Source organism: Globicephala melas, chromosome 1, assembly GCF_963455315.2.
Source record: "Globicephala melas chromosome 1, mGloMel1.2, whole genome shotgun sequence".
NCBI classification, from domain to species: domain Eukaryota; kingdom Metazoa; phylum Chordata; class Mammalia; order Artiodactyla; family Delphinidae; genus Globicephala; species Globicephala melas.
Window position 1 is genome coordinate 88,134,232 of NC_083314.1, and position 20,539 is coordinate 88,154,770.

At 35.4% G+C, this 20,539-nt stretch overlaps 1 protein-coding gene across 1 annotated transcript in view; it reads left to right on the forward strand.

The window, feature by feature from the left end:
- The window catches only part of RSBN1 (round spermatid basic protein 1), a 41,562-nt gene that overhangs the window by 10,348 nt on the left and 10,675 nt on the right, over positions 1 to 20,539 (forward strand). Inside the window, exons 2-4 of the mRNA XM_030869078.2 lie at positions 1,502 to 2,175; positions 17,171 to 17,308; positions 17,617 to 17,759. Of these exons, the coding sequence (XP_030724938.1) occupies positions 1,502 to 2,175; positions 17,171 to 17,308; positions 17,617 to 17,759 (955 nt within the window). The remainder of the gene's footprint in view (positions 1 to 1,501; positions 2,176 to 17,170; positions 17,309 to 17,616; positions 17,760 to 20,539) is intronic.

Consider the following 20,539-nt stretch of genomic DNA (forward strand, 5'->3'; position numbering starts at 1 on the left):
AAATTAAAAGTAATATTTTAAATTATAAAAGTAATGTATGTTTATTGTAGAAATTAGAAAATATAGGTAAGCAAAAAAGAAGAAAGCGAGACATTTATAATCCTATGCCGGCCTAGATAACTAGCATTAATACCTTGGTGTATATTTTTCCAGATAGTTTTCTGTGTTGTGTATATATGAAATATATATAGATAAGTCATACGTTTTTCTCTTTAGGTCCTTTGCTTCTCTCTAGAATATTTTTCCCTAGAAAACATTGCCTGGCTTGTCTTATTATTTAGGACTCAGCCTAAATGTCATCTCCTAAAGAGAGCTTCCCCAGCATCTAGAGTAGCATACTGATACTTTCTCTTTGAAGTCCAAATAGATTATAAGGTCCAAGAGGGTAGGGATCATATCTGTCTCAGTCAACACTGTATCTCTAGTGCTCAGCAGTGTCTCTGGCATATAGTAGGTACTTAATAAATGTTTGAATGAATATTTAATATTATAAAAATAAGATCAGATTATACATATGTTAGATGCTCTGGAAAGAAAGGTAAGATACATACCACTGACCTTAGATTGCTTACAGTCTAGAGGAAAGGTGGAAAATTAATGTGTTAAGTGCTGTAATAGGGGAAGTACAGTATTAAGGAAGCACATAGTAGGAGTAGCTATCCAAATTGGGTGGGAAAGAGTTGTTAGAGAAGGCTTTCTGGAAGCGTGACAATGTAAACATTTCATAACCTTGTAATTTGTCAGTTCTTTTTACCTATAATATAATTTAGAATGGCTGGGTAGTATTTTATCAGTATGTAAGTACCAGAGTTTAATCCATATTCTGTTTTTAGTCATTTAGGGGATTCCCTAAATAACACTGTTGTGGATATCTTTATGTTAACTTTCCTTAGTTATTTTCTTGGGTAATTTTTACTTGGGGGTGGAATTTATGGGACCAAGAATTATAAATATTTCCAAGGCTTTGGTGCATATTCATTTTGGGGGTACCAAATTGCCCTCCATGAAGGTTGTACCAGTTTATATTTCTAGCAACAGTGTATAAGAATTCCCTCCCACCCCCAGTCTTGCCAATTTGTTAGGCAAAATGGTGTCTTAACAGCTTAATTTGTCTTTGATTCGCCTGTATATATCATAGTAACTTGTAGACAAACAGCAAAATATGGCGAGCTTTAATTTAGATTTTACAGTGGTTCCTGAACAGATATTCCATACAGTATGGCATATGTGAAATTATTTGGATATTATCTTTAGTTTTGATTGTAAGTCATATTAGGTTATATGCTTACCTTTGCATTACCTACTTTTTAGCATAATTTTCAATCCAGAATATTTTTGTATTTTAAGATCTTTGTCTCATTCATTTTATAAACATGTAAATTATAGTGGCAAATTCAGAGAAACTGAGAATAGGCTATTTAATTTGAGATTGCATACCTTAAGAAGCTTGTATGTTGACATTAGGCCTAGCAACTAACTTCTTTTTAATTATTGTGGCCAGAAACACCAGATGAAAATGGTAAAACCCAGAGAGCTGATGATTTTGTCTTGAAGAAAATAAAGAAGAAAAAGAAAAAGAAACACCGAGAAGATATGCGAGGAAGACGCCTTAAAATGTACAATAAGGAAGTACAAACCATCTGTGCTGGCCTGACCCGCATCAGTAAGGAAATCCTCACCCAAGGACAAATAAATAGCACTTCAGGAGTTAATAAGGAGTCCTTCAGGTATCTGAAAGATGAACAGCTGTGTCGATTAAATTTGGGCATGCAAGAATATCGGGTACCCCAGGGAGTACAAACACCTTTTATGACTCACCAGGAACATTCTATTCGTAGAAATTTCTTAAAAACAGGTACTAAATTTAGCAACTTTATTCATGAGGAACACCAGTCCAATGGTGGTGCTCTTGTCCTTCATGCTTACATGGATGAACTCTCATTTTTGTCTCCAATGGAGATGGAGAGATTTTCTGAGGAGTTTCTTGCTTTGACATTCAGTGAAAACGAGAAAAATGCTGCTTACTATGCTTTAGCAATAGTGCATGGAGCGGCCGCTTATCTCCCAGACTTCTTGGACTACTTTGCTTTTAATTTCCCCAACACTCCAGTGAAAATGGAAATTCTGGGCAAGAAAGATATTGAAACAACCACCATTTCAAATTTTCACACTCAGGTAAGGTAAAATCATTGTTAAATTATTTAGTAAATACAGGTTACAGTATCTCAAAAGTTTTAACTTCATTCTGTTGCATAGCACATACCAGAACACTTTTGATTAAAATTCATGGTGGTAAAAGTGGTTAAAATTGTTTTTTTATAACTCTGATTGAAAAATCTTAATTCCTGAAGTTCTTTGGGATGTGGCTTCTTACTTGCTTGGTCTAAGAAATGTTTTATACATGTTTTATGTCATTTTTTGTGGAACAAATTTTTGTGGAAAATCAGCTTGAAAACCAATTCAGTTTTTCACAATTTGGATAATGTTTAGTATGGAGGATGTGATTTCGATCTGATAGCCTCAAGGTAACTTTAGTTAAGACTTACCTTTTATGTCATAATAAAACACATGAGGGCATTGGCCTGTTTATTTGTCAGGTTTTTGCTGTTCTTGTTTCTCTTCTTTCAGTAACTTGTTGGCAGTCTGTCCCAGAAACATACCCCATTTATGTGACTTGGAAGTGTCACTAGGAAGACCGCCATAGCCTCTGCTCCTTCTGCCTTTGCACTGTTGTAGGTGAAGACATTTTCTAAAGCCTTGCTTAGGCAGCTAGGCTTAAGTCAGCAGGGAAACCTCTCCTTCCTAACCAGTGGTTTTTAACCAATCATTTTTTCAATGAAGTTATTTTAGGGCATGAAAAGTGGTTGATAATGTGTCCTAGTTTTTTTCTTGCTTGCTTTTCTCATAAGGATTATGAACATGAATGGTCAGCTGTAAGTTTGTATTATAGATATAAATTCTACACAGGTTTAGTGGAGAATATTTCCTCTTTAGAGATTTATGATTATATAACCTATTTTTTCAGGTTACCTAATAATTTGCTGCCATTCTTTTCCTTAAGATTTTTTTTTTAGGTGAATAGACTTGCATAATAAGACTCTCAGCTGCCTGCATTATAGTGGTTTCAAGCCACTTAGATATATATGAAACCTTCTCTAATTTGAATCTTTTTAGTGATTCTTACCATCCTTACCTCCAATGAGGGGAGTATCCAGTTTAGATTTACGAGCTTCAGAATTTCTCTAATTGAAGTTCTCTCTGCAGTAGAGAGAGCAGGAGCAGCCAATCTGGAGAGGTCGCAAGATGGGGCTGCCCAAGATGTTGGAACACGATGTGCAATAAAGGGCTTCGTCTTGGATTTTGGCCTTGTTACCACAATCAGGTACCGAAGTGCTGACTTTTGTAGTAGATTTTGTTTTTTCTTTTTTTTTTTTTTAAAGGAGTTTTGCCCTTTGAAAGTTAAGGAATCCTATTTTTATAAATATTGGAAAAGGGACTGAAAACAGTGCTTTTATTATAGTCCATAATCCTCCTAAGTCCCTATTTAACAAAGAAAGATATTGCTGAGAGCAGAATTAATGTGCTCTATCATTTTTTTAGTTTAGAAAAATGCAGCAAATTTTCTCTTCTAATTGATAGACCAGCAAGCATATCTGAGAAATAAGCCAGAAACTTGGGGGGAAAGAAAGTCTTGGTTTTGTAATGGTGACTTTTTAACTTTCATATTAGTCTCTAGAGGATCAAGCTTATATGTCAATAGACAGTACCCAGTCTAAATAGTTAATAGAAGAAAATATCTCTAAATATTCCCTGCTGATTTTTGTCCTCCAATTAATTTTTTAATGGAGCTGAAATTTAAATGACTGTACCAACAACTTACCTTGAGATTTACTTTGAGATTTATAAAATAACCACTTTTTAAGAACATATCAGTTTATTATTAAGTTAAATATCATTAATTACTTCAACCACATAAGAATATTGAGGACTATTAAGTAAGTCTTGTGCTCTGGTGATCCGGTAACTTAATTTTATTTATGAATTTTCAGTCATTGGAGAGACATACGGGGTGCGTATAGGAGGTTGTCGTAGCCCACGAAACTATTTTGCAACCAGAATCTTCGGCATACGTTGGGATGGAAGCTAATACAGTAGTTCAAATTTGTTTAGCACTTCATGGTTTATAGAAATGCTTTCACATTCATATCTTAATATTTGAAATAATCTGTGGGGGTAGGTATGCAATTTTATCTGTTTTCCATTGAAGAAACTGAGGCTTGGAGATGTTCATTGTTATACAGGGTCACGTAGCTAGTATATAGAAATGGGGAATTCCCTGGCGGTCCGGTGGTTAGGACTCAGAGCTTTCACTGCCAAGGGCCTGGGTTCAATCCCCGGTTGGGGAACTAAGATCCCACAAGCCGTGGGGGTACACCCACCCCCCAAAAAGAAAAATAGTATGCAAACCTAAGCCACCTGAAAATTGATACATTGTTTTACCATACTCCTTCCCTCATTGGAATATGAGACTAGTGCTTTTATTTGTCTAAACATTGGAGAAGAGACTGATGTTTTATTTGTCTAAATATTCTGGGAAAAAGTTATTACTTTTTCCCAAAGGTAATGGGGAATCATTGGTGAATTTTAATAGGGAAAAGCTATCAAGTTATGTTTGCAAAGATTACACAGTAGTCTGAAGGGTGAAATTGAGGAGGAAAATGAGATTGGAAGCAAGAAGACTGGTTAAACCAGTTACTGTGGTAACTAGATCGGAAATGATCCATGTCCAGACTGATATTGACATTAGAGAGGAAGAAATGAAATTTGAGAAATAATTAGAACATGGGATTAATTGCACTTGATGAGAGAGAAGGATGGAGTCTTAAAAAAATGTGGTTTGGACAAATGGGTGGATGGTGGTGCTGGTCACAAAGTCAATACAGGGTTGAAAAAGTTGGTTTCTAGGAGTGTAAGGTATTGATGAGTTCATGAGATATTTTATGTTGAGGTACTTGTGAAGACTAACAAATGTCTGTCAGGTAGTTGAGTAAATGGATCTAAGACTGGGAGACATCTAGGCCGGAGATGCAGAAGTTGGACCATTAGCACGTAGGTGGTCCAGGGACAGCGTTAGAAATGGAAGAAATGAAGCTATGAATGGAATTCTGTGATGCACCCACATGTATGAGGAGCATGGGAAAAGATCAAAAAGAAAGAGAGGTAGAAGGAAGGTTACGGATAAGTTTTCTAGATATTAAGAATGATGGAGGGCTTAAATATCATGTCCGTATTACGGGTCAAGTAAGATAAGGACAGAAAAGTGTTAGGTTGCTTAATTAGGAATTTAATTGGACACATTATCAAGACTGGTGCTTTGCAAACAATGACCATCTAAATACTGTAAGTTACGCTTTTTTTTTTTAGAAGCTTGCTACTTGCTCTATGAATAAATTTGATATCACTAGGGAGCTTACTAGAAATGCAGACTCTCAGACCCCTACCCAGATCTTGTGAATCAGAATCTGCATTTTAACAAGCTCCTCAGGTGATTTATATGCATATTAAGGTTTGAGGAGTACTACTTGAGAACTCACCTGTTCTATCTGGAGGAAGTAAAATGTAAGTTTGTTTTGTGCAAGAAAAATTACAGTTTCTGTTACTTTTATATTTTTAAATTATTGTAGTGACAAAGCTAGGATGCACATAGAGGTGGTTTTTTTTTTTCTTTTACCGTTCTATAAAACTCAGTTGTTTTAACACCAAAAGAGGTAAGTTGATGATAAATAGCAATTGAAGCACCGAGCTGATCCTCAAATTTGATTTCTTCTCTCTCAGCAGTTGATACAGGATAACTTTGTAAAGTTGTTTCCAATCTAAAGGACTACATATGTATTGATACAGTATGGTATTTTTATAATTCTGTAGGATTATTCAGGTCTAATTAAGTTTTAAATAGTCATTGGTTAATAACAATTTTGACCAAAAAGTTTTAAGTGTTTGTGGAATCTTTTGGTCAGTTAATAGAGAAAAATTAGTGTTCACTTAGAAATTTTTTTTTTTTTGCTTAGCTGTTATATCTTGTAATTATTGGCTACTTGAAAACTTTTTTTAATGGTTTTCAACTTTGAAGTGTGATAGTTCTGCAATAAGTATGCAATCCTTAGCTCTCCTTATAAAAATGCTGTGGCAGCTGATAAACGGATTGAAAATTCAGATATTCTTCTGGTGATTTTATGGACTAAAAGGATTTTAGAGCAAGTGGGGGCCATTTCCAAGCCTTTGTTTTATAGATGAGGAAGGTCACATTTTGGTTGACCTTTCCCAAGGTTAAATAGTGGCAGATCTTCAAAGAGGAATTGTTTTTTCCTCTGTCTCTGGATGGTGTTTAATCCTGTAGGTGAGGGTTTAGCAAATTTTAACGTGCCTATAAAATGCACATTTTGATTTTGTAGGTCTGGATTGGGGCTTTAGAGTCTGCATTTCTAACAAGCTCCCGGATGATGTTGCTGGTCCAAGACTCAGCAAGGCTATAAGTGTTAGATTCTATACATGAATTGCAAATAGAAGCAACAAACGACACTAAAATATATGTGAAGTTAAATGGGGAGTTGTTTTAAGTATCACCATCTGAGACTGATTTCACCTTATAGTATCTTAAGTAATTGAAGGTCGTATATGGAGATGAAGGGTATGTGGTAGGGGAGGGAGGGGATTGATTTTACAAATATGTCTAGCATAATAGGATTTTGTTCTCTTTATCTGGCAGATGTGCGTATTTTAAGTTCTGCTTTTTTTTAAAAAAAATTTCTCCATGTGTATAATATTGAAGTCTTTTACCGAGGATCATACTCTTAACTTCAGGTGGTAGTTGAAGTTCTTACAACTGTTACTGTTACCGCTATAAAATGGTAATGTCTACTGTTCCAGAGAAAATCAGCAAATGTTATTTCTTCATTGTGTGTTGTGGTAAGGCTTAAAACGGGCTTATTAGGTGTTCCCCATCTTTGAGTATCATAATTAACATGTTATAGTGTACTGCTACTACTAATTAAGAGAGTAGAACTAGTAGATGCTTTGTAGCTTGGTAAATAACTTCGAAACTCTTAAGGAGCTGCACATCAGTGTGTTACATAAAAGGAGAAATAAATATTTTAGGTAGCTGACTTTATAAAGCAGTATAAAAATGGTAGGTTCTGGGTTTTTATTTCTCATTCTAAGTACAGCTTATAATAAACTCATTTTGACTCACACTGCTATATTTTTAAAGTGGGAATGTATTTCTGTTCACAGGTCACAAGGTTAGGAAGATTGCTGGCTAGCTTTTTCCTTTCTGTTTTTTAAACAATCAGCCTGAAAAGCCTTCTTCCTGAAACATGAGTTCTGCGCAATAATTACTAACCCCCCACCCCCACCCCCGCCACCTGCCACTCGTCCTCCAGGGTTTTTCCGTATTGTGTATTTCTAGCTTGGTGTTCTTCTAAGTTTTTCTTTTTTAAAAAGAAGTTTTGTTTGTTTGTTTTCTAGAGCAGTTTTTGGGTCACTGCAAAATTGAGAGGAAGGTATGGAGATTTCCCATATACTCCCTGCTCCCACATATGCATAGTTCCTCCCACTATCAACATACCCCCCCTGCCAGAGTGGTACATACATTACAATTGCTGAACCTACACCGACACATCGTAATCACCCAAAGTTCATAGTTTACATTACAATTCACTCTTGATATTGTACAATCTATGGGTCTGGACTAACGTATAGTGATAATGTGTCCATTAGTAAGGATAATGTGTCCTTACTAAAGGACATGTTGGTTGATTCCAAGTTTTTTCAATTGTCAGCAGAGTGGCTATCTTAACTGATTTATGGCTATCCTTATTAAAAGGTGTATTATTGGGAGCACAGCTGAGCTTATTTAACACTCAGCAATTGTTACAGGATAACTTTGTAAAGTTGAGTTTCTAATCTAAAGGACTACATATGTATGGACACAGAGCAATATATATATTTAAATTTTAAACTTTTATAGATATTATAAATAAATTTAAAAATTTAACACATGCAAAGCTAATGACTATTTTCTTACAGTCATTATCCCCCTATGTACAAATTGTCCTCCCCTACCCACTGTACCTTTTGATTTTACTCAAGATTGAGTTTTCCCTGTTTGGCATTATGTCTCTTGCTTCCACAGCAGCCTTACTTTTTTTGTTTTTTGGTCTCTACTTACTTCCCTCCAATCCTCATTACACTTACTTCTTCCTCCACTGTGCCCCCAACGCATTCTTTGGGAAGTGGTAGAACTCAATTTGTTCTTTGCTTTCAGTGCCATTTCCAGGCCAGAGTTTCTCAAATATGCCAGATCCTAAGAATAATCTGGGGTTGCTAGTTCCAAACACATATTTAGAATCTCAGGTTCCATTCCTGGAAATTTTGATTCATTAAGTCTGGAGTGACGCCTGAGATAAATACCTCAAGTGATTCAATTCCTATGATCAGGCAAGTTTAAGAAACACTGTTTTAAGCTGTATGCCATCTACCAATACTCACATTCCCTTCATTTGACCAGTAGATACAATCCTCTTAGAATTTCATAGAATCATAAACCAAGGGCTTTTGGAGATAATCTTGTCTAACTTCTACCTAGTGCAAATGTTTTTGAAAATCAGTTTTGGATTGATATTTATTCAGGAGCTTGTCTCTTCATAACGTTTCATAAGGCCTCCAGTGGGCCCTCAACATTGTGTAGGAAACTTCTTTTCTTTGGTCAACTTGCTTGCCTTTTCTTCATGATGATTGTTTAGACTTTTTGTCTGTATACATCTTTTCTGCATTCCCTCCTGTTAACGGTAGAGAAGCTATCTCACCTCCTCCTCAGAAGTTAATCCTTCTGCCTGTGTTCTGGATTCTATCCCTCACCTTGTTTAGGATTTTAAAAAAATTGTCACAAAGCATACATAGCATGAAATTTACTATTTAACTATTTTAAAGTATTCACGGGCATTAAATACTTTTGCAGTGTTGTGCAACCATCATGACTATCCATTTCTAGGACTTTTTCATCATCCCAAACAGAAACTCTATACCCATTTGCTTAGGACCTTAACTCACCCCCATCCCATCTTTACCCCTTCCATTCCCATACAAAGAAAATTGCACATGATTTTAAGTGAATTCCTGCTTTGTATGTTTCCTTTATTTTTATTAAAAGAATGGTTTTTTTCTCCCCAGAAGTCAGTCTTTATTCTGAATATGAGGTTTATCATTTCTATATATCTTCTAATAGTTTGCTATGCATCTATGAATGTATAAACTGTATATAACAATTTTGTGTGATTTAACACTTTATAAATAGTATACTGCATGTATCATTCTACAGATTGCTTTGGTTCAACATTGCTTTTGAGAATTATGTTGATACATGTAATTCTAGTTAGTTCATTCATTTTAACCACTATATTTTTTTTGTTGTTTGACTATATCACTTTATTCTCCTGTATTTGGACATTTAACATGTTTACAGTTTTGTAATATTACTGCGTTGAAGTAAGAATATATCTAGAGGTCTATCCTGAGATGTATTGGTAATATCTTGTATATATCCCACGTATCCTATACATGTATATCCTGGGATTTCTGTTTGCCTTTTTCTCCTCTTCTGGGATTCCATGACTATTCTGTTGCCTCATTTCAGTGACTCAGATGAGACCTCACATGTCTCAAAAGACTTTCTTCTACCATTACATTGATTGGTCGTTCAGATAGGTGTGGAATTCTAGGTTGGAGGTCATTTTTCTGCAGATAAAAGGTGTTACTCCACTGTCTTTATTTAAGCTTCTAGTGCTGCTACTGAGAAATCCAATGTCAAGTTGTCCTGTTTTTTTCTCTTTGGAAGTTTCAAAATCTCTTTCCTATAAAATTTCAAAACACTGAGAATAATGTGTCTTTAAATGGGTCTTTTTTTTGTTGTTTTTTAATTTATGAAATATTTCAGACATATAAAGAGGGGTAAAGAATAATAACAAAAACCTGTGTTCTTGCCACCTGGCCCAAGGTATAAAGCATCACCAGTGTAGTTGAAAGCAACCTGCAACCTCTGTGATTTTCTCAGATCTCATTGGAATGAGTCTTTTTTTAATTCACTCTGTTGAACGTTTAGGTTTTTTCAACGTGGGAATGCATATCCTTCCATTTGGGTAAATTTTCTATTATTTCTTTGTTAATTTCCTTACCTCAGTTTTCCCGTCTTCTTTTTCTAAAACTTTTGAGTTGGGTGTTAGGCCTCCTGGCTAAACCTTTAATTTTCTTATCGTTCCTTTTATTTTTCTTTGTCTTTTTATTCTACTTTCTGGGGAGATTTTACTATCTTCTTTTTCTCCTGTTGATTTATTTCAGCTGTAATACTTTGAATTTAAGAGCTTGTTCTTATTTTTTGTTTTTTCATTAAAAAAAGTAACTTTCCTGTTTTTATTTCATGGATGCAATGTCTTCTTTGATCTCTCTGATGATATTAATTATTCTTGTTTTGAAATTTTCTTTTATGCTCTAAGGTGTCTCCGTTTCATCAAGTTTGTTTTTGCTTGTCTTAATCTTCTGTTTATGTTAGTTATTTTCTTCAAACATCTGGTGATCTGTTTATATTTAGATATGAGTCAGTACAAAACTGATTAGAAACTCTGTAGGACTTACAATAGGACTTATCATTTGATGACTGGGTAGGGAATCTGGCCATATCATTGTAGAAAAGCTCCCAATATCAGCATTTAGAGGTCTTTTCTTTGGGGCTTTTAATTTTTACAGCTGAGAGTCCACCACATTTTTGCCAGAGGAGCAGAGTAGCTTATGTCCTTGTCTGCTAGAATTCTTGGAGCTGAACTATGAAAGTAGGTAGGTGATTTCATCGTTAAAATATATGGAATTTTAATTCCCTCTTTTCAGTATACTGGGTCTCTTCCATACTTGTGCCTGGTATTTTTGTTTCTATAGTCTTCTGGTTAACTTTCTCCACAAAATAGGTAGGATAAGAAAGAGTATAGGAGGGGGAGGTGGAAGGTAAGTAAGTGGAGGGGTCTGACTGACTCTTAAACAGATTTCAAACCCATCTCCTTTGTTTTAGTTCTATGCCTGGTTACCCACCTTCTGTGATACTTAGCCTTTCCATGATTTTGCAGCACGAACTTGCTTTTTGGGTATCTTCTATACAGGTACTCAGTGTTCAAAGTTCTCCATCTGCTAATTCCCCTGTACGTTTTTTTAACCTTCAAAAAATGTTTTGATAGCTTGTATCTATCATTTTTGCTTCTGTTCTGTTTGAGCTTCTGGAATTTATAGGCTTTCTATTTTACTCTCACTTGAGTGGGGTTTTGATAAGGAATATAAATAAATCATATGTTCCGTCTGCCTTGTTTAACTAGCAGTCTTCTTCACCTTTACCAAACTCTTTGTGTTAGCATTAAAACATCACACAAGAGAATACATAAATGGAAAGATATAGCACATTCTTGGACTAAGAAGAACCAACATCAAAATGACGATTTCCCCTAAATTATAAATTGAACATAATCCCAATAAAAATACCAGTAGTTGTTTTGTTCTGGGACAGTCACCTGACTTGGAAGTTTGTATGAAAAAATAAACAGACAAGAACAGCCAGGAAAACTTTGAAAAAGAAAAGCAATGATGGAGGAGTGCCCTATCAGATACCAATACATTCTAAAGATTTAATTATTAAATAAGTGTATACTAATTAATGAACATTGTTCAGTGAAGCAGAAAAGTCCAGAAATAGACCCAAATACATATAGGCATGTGATATATAAAAATGATAGCATCTCAAATCATTGGTGGCAAGAGAAGGTAGTGTTGGGACATCAGGATATCTAGAATTTATCTTAGTATTCATATCACTGTATACCGCAGTAAATTCCAAATGGGATCAAAGATTTAAATGTAGAAAATGGAGACATAAATGTAAGAAAACATGAAGGAATTCTTTTACAACTTTTAAGTGGCAAAGGTCTTTCTAACTATGACCAAAACAAAAACAAAAATCACTGTAAACAAGGTCAAAAGATAAATTCATATCACCTGACAGATAATTAACCTTCCTAAACTGTAAAGAGCTCTAGAAATAGATAAGAGAAATACTAGCAACACAGTATAAAAATGAGCAAGCATTGTAAATGGACATTTCACAGAAAAAGAAATACAAATGGCCCTTTAATCCTCTTATCTGAAAAGACATACAACTTCATTCCTAAGAAAATGAAATTAAAACTACTAAGATGCCGGTTTTTACTTATTTGTTAAACTCCAAAAATTTTTTAACATCCTGTTAATGGGGTTATGGGGCAATACATACTTTCTTATATTGCTGGTGAAAGCTTATACAACCTATGGAGGGTTGCACAGTCTTTCCATCTTAATTCTCCCTTGATCCTATTTCCCCCTCTAACTACAAACTCTTCTTACTTTCACAGCCAAACTTCTTGAAAGAATTGTCTACACTTGCTGTCTCCATTGCCTCATATCTCCACATCAGTTTGGTTTCTGCCCTCATAATTTATCTGAAACATCTCTTGCTAAGGTCACCAGTGGGCATTTTATATCTGCATCATAGTAGAAGTCTCAGCAGCATTTTGACCAAATTCCTCCTGAGGTATTTTCTTACTTTGACTTTCATGATACTGCGCTCTCTTGGTTTTCTTCGAACCTCTCTGACCACTTAACAACTCCTTTACATTGTTTTTTGTCAACTTTTCTTTCCCTTTTTTTTTTTTTTAATTTGGAGCTTTCCAAGACCCCTGTTCTTTGGACTCCATATTTTCTCTAGTCAGGTCTCTCTTAAGACTAAAGTTCCGATTACTGACAATGACTAGGATTTGTAACCTCAGTACCCATCTCTTCTGATTTCAGCAAATTACCACAAACATAGTACCTTAAGACAACAAAAATTTAGTCTCTTACAGTTCTGAAGGAGAATCTTTTTGTTTGTTTGTTTGCTTACTTTTTTGTTTTGGGGGTTTTTTGTTTGTTTGTGCCCCCCCCCCCACTTCTGGTGGCCATCTTTATTTCCTGGCTTGTGTTCCCTTCCTCCATCTTCAAAGTGCATCAATACAGTCTCAGCTTTTATCACCAAGTCACCTTCTCTCTGTGGTGAAATCTCCCTCTGCTTCCTTATGACAACTGTGATTACGTTTGGGCTCACCTGGATAACCCAGGATATCTTGCCATCTCCAAATTCTTAATTTATTCACAGCTGAAAAGTCCTTTTGCCGTATAAGGTAACAGTCACAGGTTCTAGGGATTAAGACCTGGATATCTTTGGGAGCCGTTATTTCGCCTACTACACACTTCAAGCTCATTATGTCCCAAACTGAAGATACCACCTCCCCACCCAAACTTGGTCCTCTCCTCTAGTAGGAAGAGTGCTTTCTCTATGTGGTTGCAAAGGGCAGAACCTGCAAGACATCCTTGACACTCCTTTCTTTTCTCTGTCATATCTAACTTTCTCCAAGTCCTTACAATTTTATCTTATAGTTATTTTTCAAATCTTTAAAAAATCAACTCCACCGTTATTAGCTTAGTTGGTTGTTTCTTATTTGGAATATTACAGAAACCTCCTAACTAGTCATTTCTCTTTCAGTGTCCTGTTGAGAAAACAAAAACAACTCCCAAGCCCCCCACCCCCCCTAAAAAAACAAAGGCAAATCTATTAACTTTCCTTTTACTACTTTAGATCCTTCAGTGATTCCCCCAATTCTTAATGTGGTCTTCAAGGCTTTCCATAATCCAGCCACAGCTTGTTTCTCCAGTCTCATCTTCGTTTTTCTCTTTTGTTTTCTGTGTTTAGCATCACTAGCTTTTTTCTAGACCCTGGAAAGGGTGATGCTTAAGGGATTTTATTTCCGTTCAACTTGTTCTACAAATTTTAATTCAGTGTTACTTTGAGGAACAGTTTATCCCCTAGATCAGCATCCCGTGTTCTCTTTTATAGTGTCCTACAAGTGCCTGAAGACTTGTCACAGTTTATAATTATTTGTTTAGTATATGCCTCTCTCTACTAGACTGTAAATTTCCAGGGGCCAAGGATGGGTCTGGTTTGCTGTATCTGTGTTTAGGACAGTGTCTGCATATAATATACAGTAAACTTTTATTAAATGAATGATACTGGCTTTCCTGTAATTCTTATTCTTTATTTAAGGCTATATAAGTCTACTCTTCTGTGATAAGCTTCCAAGTATTTGAAGATTATTGTGTCCCCACTTTAATCATTTCAAGTCAAATACTTTTGAAATATTTTTAATTTCATCACTCTTCCTCCAATCTGTATGATTTCCAAGTCATTAATCATCTTGATTGTTCTCTTTCGGGTGTGCTCTTGTAATAGACTTTTTTTTTTAGCCCAGAGCAGGAGATAATGCTCCAGGTGTCATCTGTGCAATATGGAGTATTGCCTCCCTTAGTACAAAGTATACAAGATATAGGCTAAACCACCGTAACAAAGAGATCGCACATACAGTAGCTAGGACAAAATAAGTTTCTTTCTCAAGTAACAAGCCCAGAGGTAAGCAGCTCTGTTCCATGATGTCATCTTGGATTCTCCTTTCCTTCTGTCTTTAAGTTTTGCCATTTCCTTTGGTGTTGTCATGTGCATGGTTGAACTTGGCCCTCAGAAGAGAGAAAGAGGAAATGGAGAGCAAGCCACTTAATTACATATGCTCTAGAAATTGCATATGTGACTTGTGCTAACATCTCATTGGCCAGAACTTAGTCATAGACCACACTTAGTTGCCAAGCAGCTATATGCCCAAGAAGTTCTGTTACTTAAAAAAAGGGGGGGGGGTAGAATAGATACTGGGGATAGTTAGTAATTTGCTTGTTTGGCATTAGTGTCACACAGTTGGTACATGTTGAATTTCTGGCCATAAATGTTGTCCATCTTCTAACTTGTGCTGTTAGTTTTTTAAATGTATCACAAACATTAACATTTGTTAAATTATTTTATACAAGTGATAGATACTGTTAATCAGCTTTACTACTATTACCTTTTTTTTGGCCACAATTGAATGGCTGATTATTTCTAGACTCAGCAAACATAAATTCAGCAGTTTCTCCTCTTCAGGTTTACTTTCTCTTTCCAAATAGGAAAGGATGCTTTATGTTTATTCATGTCACATATTAATTATCCTAGGTGTTTGCATTTTTACGTTGTCTTCGAGTTCAGTGCTATTGAATTTAGTGGTACTTAAATTAGGTAATCTCAGAGTACTGTATAAAAATGCTTATTCAGTCTCACTTTGTGTGCAGAATTTAAAGTAATATGAATTCCTTCAAATTAATAATGCATTAAGAGTTGTATAGTCTCAAAGCTAGTAGGCCACATAAGTTGGTGAAAACTACCACATGGCAGTGTACTTCTTAAAGATTGGTCTCTTAAGTTATGTGAGATTTAAATTGTGACACATCTTTAGGACATTTACCACATAGCTTGAAAGCCTTTGTTGGAAGGAATTTCTGATAATTGGGAATAGTTGGGGGGAGGTATTTGGAGGAGAGTGGTATTTCTTTTATTAGCCCTGAAAGCATACTATTCCTAGAACTTGTACTAAAGTTAAATTCTGCTTGTTTTAGGGTGCTTGGCTTAGAAAGGTTACAATAATGCTTACTTAGAAAAGCTTCCTTATCTCTGTATCCCATAATCATCCTCTTTCCCAGACTGCCTCCCCTGGCTTTTAACAGCATGATGATCATACAAACAAATGGAAGGTAATTCATACAAATATATGCAAGGTAATTCTGGCCTGGGCGGTTGCTGTTTAAGGATCACCTAAAGAGATTTTTGGGGAAAAATTTGTAAGGAATTAAGAAATCTCTGCTATTTGATAACAAGATCTCAGACCTCTTTTTGGTGTGAGTGTATGTGTGGGATGACATTAAATTGTCTATGGAAAAAAAAAAACAGTGGGATGATTCTGAAAATGCTGCTAAAAAACTAGCACTAAAGAACTGTGTAAGAAATACTAGACAGTCATTTATGCTTTCTATTGAGGCAAAAGAGGTGATATTTGAAACAATAAGAAGTGATTCTTAAAAAAAATTTTTTTTTGACTCTTCAATAGAAACCCATCATTTAAATGTATAATTGTATGTTAGGCTTTTCAACCTAATCTGCATCTTACCTGAGGTAGAAAATGCTAGGTTACTGATCCAAGGTGGAAATCCTGGTTAGAATCCAGCATTTTTAGTCTAGTCATCTGTATGCACAGGATCTGTCTCTACATTTGAGAAACATTCATTCCGAATTGGAGGTAGGAATATTAAGAACATACATGAAAATGACTAGAAGAATAATATCAGCTTGTATTGAATCACTTGGTAGATTCTGTTTGAAAGTTAAGATTCCCTGGGCTGCAAACTTGTATAGAATATGCCCTAAGTTTACTAGAGTTGGTACAGAGAAAATGTCTATGCTTGCAGGTAACATTAGATTATCAAGGGAGATCAGGAAGGCTTTCAGAAGAAAAATCTTGAACTCATCTTTGAAAGTTAAGATTGAGGTTGACAGAAAAGAGGACATTCCAAGAAGGGCAGATTCAGGAGAAAAATCACTACAGATAGATACAAGTATGGCATAAGTTGGTTAGAGAAAAATATCAGCCTGCCTAGGGTGGAGGATCTTATATGGAAGTACTGGGAGATTGGATTTAATAACAGTCAACCTGGTATCTGGCCTGATGTGAAGGCTTTCAAGCTAGGGAGTACAAAATGAATATGGAAGATTAATTTGACAATAGTCTATTTTCTTCCCCTGCCCTGTCAGTTTAACTGTTTATTTACTGATTTTTTTTCCTTATAAAGATCACTTGAAAGTGTTTACAAAGTTCAAAAATCATCATTCTCAGAGAAGTTTATCTTAATGTTTTCAGTATTTCCTTGAGACGTTGGACCATGGACTAACTTTCACCTTGAAATTTCTGTTTATGGTTCATATATCAATGTATTTGTCAGTGTGCTAGGGTGCCTTTCTGTAACTATTGACTTTATCCAAGGTACTGACCGTTGAATTCTTAGTATGTAGAAGAAATAGCAACATTGGAAATAATACCCTATCCTGATTCTTATGTTATAGTGTACTTCAGTCCTTTCTCCCCCCTCTTTCATTTTATCTCAGGTCAACAGGACATACTGCTGTGGCACCTACCGAGCAGGTCCTATGCGGCAGATAAGTCTTGTTGGAGCAGTAGATGAAGAAGTTGGTGATTATTTCCCAGAGTTCCTTGATATGTTAGAAGAATCACCATTTCTGAAAGTGAGTGTTTTTCAGGTTATTAAAGTTCTGATCGTTACTTAAATGGACACTTTCCATTAAAAAGTTTTAAGCTAATCTTATCTATTAAAATTTTTTTATCCAATGTTTTGAGTAGAAATGTTTAGAAAATTATTGGTATAAAATACTTAACTTCAATTATTCTTTTTTACATATAAATTACTGTCTAATACATTTTTTTCTTCATACACACAAAATAACCTCCTTAGAGCTTTCTTTTGGGTGTGAGGGGTTAACTTGTAAATAGTCTAAAAATTTTTTTTAACGTGACTTATTCTTCTGACTTCCAGATGACTTTGCCCTGGGGTACGCTTTCTAGCCTTCGACTCCAGTGTAGGTCCCAGAGTGATGATGGGCCTATCATGTGGGTAAGGCCAGGAGAGCAGATGATCCCTACAGCAGATATGCCAAAGTCACCCTTCAAAAGACGACGGTAAACATTTATTTTTCTCAAATAAACAGAAGCACTTTTTTTTAGTTGGTTGCTTATAGAGATGATTGAGACTTGAGCACAGTTTCAAAACCATTTTTCTAAATTATTTGAAGAGCTATCTTAAGTAAATCTTCCAGCCGTCAGTTCCTTAGTCCAGTGAACTCATTACACAGTTACCAGAGTGAGGCAACTTTCCAAAAAAACAAATTTAATTTTCACTTCTTTTCTTAAAACCTGGGTCCTAACTGCCTGTAAGATAAAGGTCTAAACTCCTTTGTGTGGATTACAAGGATCTTTTCTAATCTGGCCCTGACAGTATCTCTTCTAGATGTATCTGCTTTTAGTCTGCTCCAGTCATGCTGAACTCAGTTTCCAAACCATGGTCTTTCACAACTCTGTGCTTTTGCACTGCTCTTTTTGCTTGGAATGGCATCCCCTCCTCCATCTTCCTCTCTACCTGGCAAACTCTTAACGAATTTTCAGAACTTATCTTGGATGTCACTTCCTTTGTGAAGCTTTTCTTTGTTCCCTTAGACTTAGTCATTCTCTTCTCTGTGCTCACACATCATTCTGTTCATTAATGATCTGTTTACACGTTTTTGGTTTTTACTATAAATTTTAACCTTTTTGAGGACAGTCTAATTCTTCTCTGTCTTCATTAACATAGCAAGTGATCAGTATTTACTGAATGAAACCAATGATGTATTCTCCTACAGCAATTCATATTGGCCTAACATTGTTTCAGACAAATTTATTTTGTTTAAACAAATGTAGATTAACTTATTCTAGGACTATGAAAAAAATCTCAATTTAATGGGACTGAAAATTAGCAACTCAAAAAATAGCAACTCACAATAAGTACCCAAAAGTGAGTTTTAATGGACTAGGCTAGACCTTACCTTAAAGCTCATAGGAGAATAAATACTAGAGCTAAGTATGGAATAACCTTAGGTACTTGAGATAATCATGAAAATACTTTGTAAAAACTATTTATGAATGCAAGGTGGTGGCATGGTAGAACATGGCAGTAAACCAAAACTTCTGTACATTGCTAGACCATAGCAGTTTTTGTACATCATGATGATGAATGTTGATATTCTAAATTCTTAAGTATTGCATACATTTTTTATTCTATAATCCTTCCCAAAAGGAAATGACCATTGTTTGTTTCCTGATTATTATAAACTTAAAAAAAAGATAATAGAAAAAAGTAAAAAGGCAAAAAATATCTATAATCCCACCCATTTAGGCACATTAACCTTTCCAATTTTGGTCCATATATACTCATAAATTTTCTTTTTACACAGATTAACTCATTTTTTATGTGATGTTTACTTTAAAACTTGTTTTTTTCCCCCCTTAGGTTTACATGTTATATTAAGATGCAGCCATATCATCATTTCTAAATGACTATGTAGTTTTGACTGTATGGTTGTATCAAGATTTATTTAACCAATTCTTTATTTTTTTAAAATAAATTTATTTATTTTTGGCTGTTTGGGGTCTTCATTGCTGCATGTGGGCTTCCTCTAGTTGCAGCGAGCGGGGGCTCCTCTTCTTTGCGGTGCATGGGCTTCTCATTGTGGTGGCTCTTCGTTGCAGAGCATGGGCTCTAGGCATGCAGGCTTCAGTAGTTGTGGTGCGTGGGCTCTAGAGCGCGGGCTCAGTAGTTGTGGCGCAGGGCTTAGTTGCTCTGTGACATGTGGGATCTTCCTGGACCAGGGCTCAAACCTGTGTCCCCTGCGTTGGCAGGCGGATTCTTAACCACTGTGCCACCAGGGAAGCCCTAACCAATTCTTTATTAGTGTAAATTGTTTGCATTTTTTTCAATATAAATGGTGTTTTGACAGACACGACAGTGGTATGCTGGAGCCAGTTTGTACCAGCTTACAGGGCATTATTAGCCTCGCAATTCCACATTGAGTGAGGTCACATTAGTAACTTGAAATTGGCCATGTTGTGAGTATTTATACCACACAAATCAGCATATCAGCTACAAATGAGCCATCTCCTCTGCTAAAGCCAATTGTTAAACATGTATGGCACATCATTGATTGTGGCCAGCTGGGTGGTTGGTTGATAGGTAGGTAGGTAGATAATATCTTTGTGCCATGTGCATGTTTATTTCTTAGTGGAAATTACTAAAGGCTCAAAGTATATATACATTTCTAATTGACTTCCAGAAATGTACCAATTTATATTCCCACCCATATAGTAAAATAGTACCCTTTCCCCCATACTCTCCACTAACATTCTCTTTAACTTTGTTGATCTGATTGGACAAAAATGTGTTATTCTAATTTGTTTTTCTTTGAGGCGTTTGTATTTCTTCTTTTGTGATTCCCTCTTAATTTTCTTTACTCATATTTCTGTTGGGATATTTTTCGTTTGTAAAAATCCCTATGTATTGTAACTATTAACTATTTTTTTCTTACGTTATAGGTTTTTCTCATTTTTTTCTTTTAGCTTATGTTTTTTCTTTACTCATAATTTTTTTCAGTTTCTTTCTTCTTTACTCACAGAGTTTTATTTATGTGTTGTCAGATCTGTCTTTTCCTCTGAGGTTTCTTTTTTAGTGGCAAACTTAGAAGAGCCTTCTCTCATTTAGTGTTATAAAATACCTACATTTTCTCCTAGTACATCTGTGATTTCAGTATTTACATATTTTATCTACCTGGTATTGATTTCAGTATAGAGGGAGAAATTTAGTTTAACATTCTTTCCAAGTAATTAGGCGGTTGTAGCAACATCATTTGTTTAATAATTTATTATTTCTCAAC